Source organism: Pollicipes pollicipes, unplaced genomic scaffold (assembly GCF_011947565.3).
Source record: "Pollicipes pollicipes isolate AB1234 unplaced genomic scaffold, Ppol_2.1 Scaffold_5724;HRSCAF=6776_pilon_pilon_pilon, whole genome shotgun sequence".
In the NCBI taxonomy this organism is placed as follows: domain Eukaryota; kingdom Metazoa; phylum Arthropoda; class Thecostraca; order Pollicipedomorpha; family Pollicipedidae; genus Pollicipes; species Pollicipes pollicipes.
The window spans coordinates 16,441,068-16,448,116 of record NW_023596746.1 but is presented as its reverse complement, the minus strand read 5'-3'; the positions used below and the strand labels follow the sequence as shown (position 1 = coordinate 16,448,116).

The 7,049-nt window shown below is 51.7% G+C and overlaps 1 protein-coding gene across 1 annotated transcript; it reads left to right on the top strand.

Annotated features, from left to right (window-relative positions):
- Positions 1-3,020: 3,020 nt before the first annotated feature.
- On the top strand, positions 3,021-5,596 carry LOC119102727 (sodium- and chloride-dependent GABA transporter 1-like). Its single transcript, XM_037226185.1, has 4 exons — positions 3,021-3,286; positions 3,700-3,799; positions 4,850-4,950; positions 5,324-5,596. The coding sequence occupies exons 1-4, from the start codon at positions 3,086-3,088 to the stop codon at positions 5,594-5,596; spliced, it is 675 nt and encodes a 224-aa protein (XP_037082080.1). The 5' UTR covers positions 3,021-3,085.
- The last annotated feature ends 1,453 nt before the right edge of the window (positions 5,597-7,049 follow it).

The window sequence follows — 7,049 nt, the reverse complement described above, 5'->3', positions numbered from 1 at the left end:
ACAGGATCGGATTGACGCCATGCCAGATTCGTTTACGGCGCCAGGTAGAAACTACGTAGTAGGACAGGTAGAACGGGGCTAGAAAAGGTAGTACGGGGTAGACAGGGCTAGGTAGTACGGCAAGGTGACAGCAATGTGGCCGAGGAGCGCCTCACCGTGGATAAAGTGCTGGGGTTAACAGGCATAGGAATGTCAAATATGACACCCCGGTTCTCAGCTTGTGACGTCCGTTGACAATCGCACCGTTTATTCTGACTAAGGCGAGACTGGTGGCCGCCGACTGAGGTTTGGGCAAGATGCTATCGCGATCACTCCAGTTAGTTTGCAATTTGATGGCGTTTTTCCACAGCTATCACATTAGTACAGTCAGGCCAGGTTCCATTTTCAGAGCGTTTCAAGCCGAGTTATGCTGTGGTCTGCAGCCAAAAACCTGGGCGTTGTCAGCGTACTGAATTATAGCCGCATCATCAACGTGCAAAGAGAGGTCATTGCTATAAAGACAATATGAAAAAGGGTCGAGGGCAATTTTCTGATACGTACCGAGAAAAAGGAGGAGCGTAGCTAGGCTCCCTGACTAAATTTGGAGGCCCCATCGTGAACCGTAAGCATCCTGTTCTGGATTACGAGGCCCCTCTGTGCATATATGCAAGTGCTGCGACAGGCCTTTTTCTCGAACAGGAGGCCCTGTTTTAGCTCAACGAAACCCTGACTCAAAACCCGTGGTTCCGCCCGTGCTAAGGTATACCAGCACTACGGTGCGATGGTGGACTATGTCGGAAAATATGCGCACATCTGGCCCCAGAGGAAGAAAAATAAACACTTAGGGCACGGGTATCTCCAGGAACGGGGGTTAGGAGTTCATAGCATTTGAAAAAAGAATGAGTAGATGATAATTTTGCATTCCATCGTCTGCTGCCATGCAGTAAAGAGCATTCTAAAACATTATTTCAGTGGCGAATTCAGACACGATAAAATGGGCTGGGATTGCAGTGCACAGAGATGGTGATCACTAGCAATGGGCCTTAAGATGACGGCTGCGGCAATGGGCCTTTAGATGACGGCTGCGGCAATAGGCCATAATCCAGCCAGGCGTTCTTACTGGCATTCTTTGGAAGCCCGGATGTACCTTTAGCACCTCTTCATACGTGATATACTTTATTTACAGTGGGGAACAACACCTGTTTTAACAACTTTTCTAGGCTTCCAGGCTTCATCTGTTGTTCCCCAACATTTTGCCTAAAATTAATGAAGTTATCTTCATCGCGTAGACCGATAGCCGTAGCCCGAAGTCGGTTTGCCTTTTTGATTTTCAGAGATTTTTCGGTGTAACAAACCTGGGTTTTTCATTTCCAGACTGCTTTTGGTGGTCTAAGACTGTTTTGGGATGCACACGGCCCAGAAGTTGGTAGTCATCTGCATATGAGCTGAGCGGACTATGTCATTGGTGACTGGACAAAGCGTTTGTGAACAGAGTAAATAACAGTGGACCAATTATGGATCCTTGAGACACCCCATGGAGCATTGGCAGGTTCGTCAGTCATCCACGCACCGCCTTACTCCGAGTACTAAGATGGCCTGCGATCATTCGGGATCGACGCCGTACTACGGAAGCTTTGTTACAAATTGATCATGAAGCCCTTGGATAGCCCGACACCTGCTGCACCTGGTATCGAGGATATGGGAAGTTTCTGTCGATGTTTCTCACCAGGCCTCCGAAGGCGTCGAGCAGAGCGTCCAGAGTCAAATGACATTGCCGGCAAGCGTATTGGGCAGGACTGAGGAAGCCGTTACAATCTATATAAATGCTCAACTGGTCACTGACAAGAATGTGACCAGCTGAGATTTAGATAACAATTTAGGTAGCATGCTTAGGAGATATAGGGGTCTTTCATTAACTGGTACAGATTCAGATCGCCTGATGTCAGGATGAACACTATACACACGATCTTCCAATCGTTGGGGAAAACCCGAGTCGCAAGGAAGCGGCTGAATCGTAGCAGGGCGGGGCGATCTCAGGGAAGCCTCCGCGCACTGTCACCATCGGTACCATGTTCACGCCCACCACTCTCGAGCCGGCTGTCCGCCAGGTTGACGAGGATAGTCCAGGCAGAGTAGCGGAGTGAAAGGTGAAAGAATTGGTGGAGCCTGCCTGTGGTCTGGATTTAACGATCCCAACGTCAACAAACGAAATTGAAAGATAATTGTAAATGACTTACGAGAAGTTTACGTCTGCTCGAGCTACTATCAAACGATATTATGGTATAGTCGTCCTGCGTCTCGTTTTACGGACTACCTGCCTGGTATTGGGTTTGAGTCTGATAAGCTGAAATTCTAAACTTCGTTACCACCATGTGAGAAAAGTACCGACACAAACCACTGTGGGCAATTGACATGGTCGTGGTTGTGTCGACGGCCTTCAGCGCTGGTAATCAACAGTCTTAACTAGATTTCCATTTCGCGTCTCCCGCACGTAGATCTATTCTCAGAAATTTTTATACGTTCATACCTTCCATCTCTAGCAGAGTCACTGGTTGGTGGGGGACCTAGTCTGCTGTTCGTTGGCCGTACGCATTCTGCCCCGACCGTCGGTCCGGAGTCAACGGCCTGCAGGCCCCAGTCTGCCCCGGCCAGTGGTCCGCAAGCCCCAGTCTGACCTGGCCAGTGGTCCCCAAGCCCCAGTCCGACCCGGTCAATAGGCCCCAGTCTGACCCGGTCAGTGGTCCGCAAGCCCCAGTCTGACCCGGCCAGTGGTCCGCAGGCTCCAGTCTGATCCGGTCAATAGGCCCCAGTCTCACCCGGTCAGTGGTCCGCAAGCCCAGTCTGACCCGGCCAGTGGTCCGCAGGCCCCAGTCTGACCCGGTCAATAGGCCCCAGTCTCACCCGCTCAGTGCTCCGCAAGCCTCAGTATGACCCGGCCAGCGATCTGCAGGCCCCAGTCCCACGCGGTCAGTGGTCCGCAAGCCCCAGTCCAAACCGGTCAGTGGTCCGCAGGACCTAGTCTGGACATCACCTCGCACTAATCTGACCTGGCCGACGACCCGCAGGCCCCAGCCTGGCGTTCGTCACCTACCCTGAGGCACTGGCGATGCTGCCAGCCGCCCCCTTCTGGGCCGTCCTCTTCTTCTTCATGCTCTTCCTGCTGGGCATCGACAGCGAGTTCGTGCAAATCGAGACGGTCGTGTCGTCGCTGCTGGACGAGTTTCCGCAGCACCGGCACCGCAAGCCTCTCATCACTCTCGTCCTCTGCATGCTGATGAGCCTCATCTCTCTAGCCTGCGTCACGCAGGTGAGAGCGCGGCGTCACACGGGTGGGAGAGGGAGGTCGCATAGATAAGACAGTCGGTGGTGTATGGGTTAGCAGGCCTGCGTCACATGCGTGGCAGGGTGCGCCATTCATACGGATTGTCACACGGGAGAAGCGGGAGTGTCCATGTGTCACAGGCGATCGTCACAAGAAGCGGAAGAGCGATCGTCACGCTGGTGATACGGCTGGGGTGGTACAAATTGCCTGACGGCATCAGACGACGATGGCGCCTGATGTCTTCTTAACTTGTACCTAATTACTGCCAAACAAAGGGATTCTGTCCCGGACATTTCCGGCAATGTTGCTATAAGAACATGACCGTTTGGCCTGCCCATTGTGTTCTGACCTGTGCAGTGAGAGCCATGCAGCTACTGATCGTCCCGCCCAACCCGCAGGGCGGCATGTACGTGCTGCAGATACTCGACTGGTACTGCGCCTCCATGTCCGTCATCCTCGTCTGCATCTGCGAGTGTATCGCCTTCGCCTGGATCTACGGTAGGTCGCCGACTCGGGCGCTCACTCTGCGAGGCTTCGCTGTCCTCGAAGCAGACTTGTTCTTGACTTAATGTTTTGGAGCCAGCTCAAGACCGACTCAGGCTCTGGGATCTGATTCACCTCATGAATTATGGTCCCTCAATTTTTTATTCGGCTCAGTTCAGACTCATCGTCTGTGTTAATCACCTGTGTCATGTGTCATGACTCACTTGTGTTCGGTCATGTCTGCATGCTTGAATCATTTGGGTCATGCTCGCAATATCAAAGATCTGATTCAGTTCCGCTAGTCGCTTTGTGATCGTGCACATTATATATATGATTATTATATATACACATATATACACATATTGATGTATATATTATATACATATATACACATATGGATGTATAATTGCATGAAAAATGGGCCCAAATAGCCAAGGAACGAATTGCGCTGGTAGCACTCCGTGCTGGTTTTGTAAAAGTTTTTTTTTAAAACTAATGCTGCATAATGTTCATTTCAACACCCTGAAATGGTCTGTAAATTTGTCCTGGGCGTGTTGGGCGTGCTGTGCTTCCTCATGTAAGCATTTTAAGTTAAGCCATATGACTCACTGTCACGAGGGGCATAAAGGGACATTTTTTTCTAACGAGCCGACTCAGCTCCCGACTCACCCTAAAGCGATTGGCTCGTGAGCCAATATTCCATTCAGCTGAAGTCGAACACGTCTGCCTGGAAGTACTACCGGAAGGGTGTTTGCCAGCTTTTGATTTGCTGCACCTAGATTTGTCGATAGCGGGCGTCAGATGGCCTCGATTTGTCGATAGCTTTACACCGCGCTGTTTTAAACACTGTCGCGACCGTTGCTGTTGCTTATATCAAGCTAAAAATATGGCATTATTGCATGATACGACTGCAGGACAACTCGCACAAATGGCTTGTTGCTGACTACGTTCGTACGTGACGCCTCCTCGCCAATACCTGCAACTGTCGTGCGTAGTGGGCTGTCTCTGCTCACTGTGTGTCTTGTGTGTCTTGTGTCTTGGTGTGCACATGTGTCTTTGTCACAGGCCCTGGGAAGTTTGTCCGTGACGTGGAGTTCATGGCGCAGAGACCTATCGGAACCTGGTGGAGACTTTGCTGGAACTTTATTACGCCCATCGTCCTGATCGTAAGCTACATTAGCACTGGCCCTGGTAACCATCGCGAGCTACTGTCACGTCAACTTCGTGTTTTAGGTGTTTTGGCGTATTTAATTTTCGAATGCTCATCAACAATATCGGTACAACTTGGGATTAATAACTTGATATGTCTGTGCATCTTCTGACACTGGCTGATGCCCGACCGGTTCACTGTATGCGTTGAAAAAATTAATAAGCAATTAAAAACTGAACTGCTGCTTTCCCTCGTCAATTCCTCACAGTTAAAACAGTAAGATCACAATACATCTGAAGCAGTATGCAACAGTGAGAAGCGTTAAAAACAGCCAGTCGTGGGTCGTGGCCGTCCGATCGTGCCACTCACAGCCCGCCCGCCTGCCACAGCTGATCTTCATCACAACGCTGGTGTTCAACACGCCGGTGAACTACCGCGACGTGGAGTTCCCGGCCTGGGCGCAGGGCGTGGGCTGGCTGTCGGCGCTGGCATCGCTGCTCATGATGCCCGGGTACGCCGTCTACCTGCTGGCCGTGACGCCGGGCACGCTGGCCGAGCGGCTGAAGATCTGCAGCCAGCCCACCGACGACTGGGGACCGCGCTCGACGTCACCGCACGGAGTGGGAGGAGTACAAGGCCAAGCACCCCGCCGCACCTGCTAACCGCCCGGGCCGCTCTGCGACAACCGGCTGTGTGAACCCGGCTGCGGCGGCGCGCCAACCGCGCGGAGTACAACATGGCCGCCCAGCAGCCACCAGCCTCCAACAACATCTAGGGGAGGGCCGCCGCCGTCGGTTACGGCCAGGCCCGAGCGCCGTTCATCGTAGACGGCCCACGGAGGTGCGTCGCGATGGACGTCCGTAGCGAGCGAGGAGTCGTATAAGCGGACGTCGTAGCGATGGACGTCCGTAGCGAGGGGGCCTCAGAACGCCGATTTGTCGCGATCCGGTCTGCGGCCGTCCCAGGGTTGTGCTGGGGCGACGTTGCCACCTTCATCACAGGCGACCAAAGCGTCTTTTCAAAAAAAACCGGTCGCAGTGTGCATGTCCTGAACCCCTGTGTCATTGATCACCTGGAGACGGTAGAAAGAGTTATGTCGAAATCACCCCTCACGAACAGGCCCTTTGCGGCGCTCTCCGGGAGTCGTTACAAGCTTGCCGTCCGACGAGGAGCGAATGAGCTGTGCCGAAACATATACAGATAGCTCGTTATTTATATCATGAGATGTACGTGAGCAATATCCTTACCACGAGCATTTGCAAACGTTTTCTATTTGCTAGTTAGAGCCCACTACGCACAGCAAATTCAGTGTTATTCGATTGTGGTGCGGTTATGGTGTTTGCAGTCATTATTATTAGACCTGCTCAAAACGACAGCCTATGTATTAACAAAACAAAAATAACAAGTCACGGAATGTTTAATAATAATGCACTCGAGCATGTATTCGGACCAATGCAGAGCATGATCTATCTAGCTGAACGCGCGTTCGAGTGTGACCTGTTCTATAGGTATGAAATGAGTGCATGCCAAAGTACTGTGTGTGTTTTTGACCGGCATCAGCAATATATTCTGACTGGAATCATGGTGCCCAAACAAACCAGAGGAGCTTTGGATGTAGGTGGGCTAGACGATTACGTATTGCTAAAGACTAGTGCGAGACGAATTCACCTGTGGTTGTTATGATGGTTATTTTATCATCCATCACTGGTTGCCCAATACAGCGGATGGTCGATCTTGGGGTAGAGCGATAGAGTAGAGTAAGGCCGAATGTCGTAGAGTAGTAGAGATACGAAAATGACCGAATAAAAAGGTCCCAGATGGCCGCGTGGCAGTGACACGATTACGGTCGCCTCAGATCGGTCGACTCAGGCAATCGCCGTTCTGCTGCGCTGAAGCCAATGCGGGCGGATGCTATGGTAGGAGATTTGACAGCATATATCCTAAAGCCGTCAGCATGTGTTCTCGGTATAGGTCGGCGGGTTCAATCCCGGGGTAAACTAGGCAAAGCACTGACTGAAGTATACGGTTCAAAGCACTATATCGTCCCGCGCATGGTGGCCCGCCTGACGACCAACTACCGAAACCATTTGGAAATGTAAATGCGAAAAAATTGGA

Coding starts and splice junctions, on each gene's coding strand:
- LOC119102727 (XM_037226185.1), top strand. CDS start 3,086: ATGCTGCCAGCCGCCCCCTTCTGGGCCGTCCTCTTCTTCTTCATGCTC. Junction 3,287..3,699: donor CTCTAGCCTGCGTCACGCAG/GTGAGAGCGCGG, acceptor CCCAACCCGCAG/GGCGGCATGTACGTGCTGCA. Junction 4,951..5,323: donor TTACGCCCATCGTCCTGATC/GTAAGCTACATT, acceptor CGCCTGCCACAG/CTGATCTTCATCACAACGCT.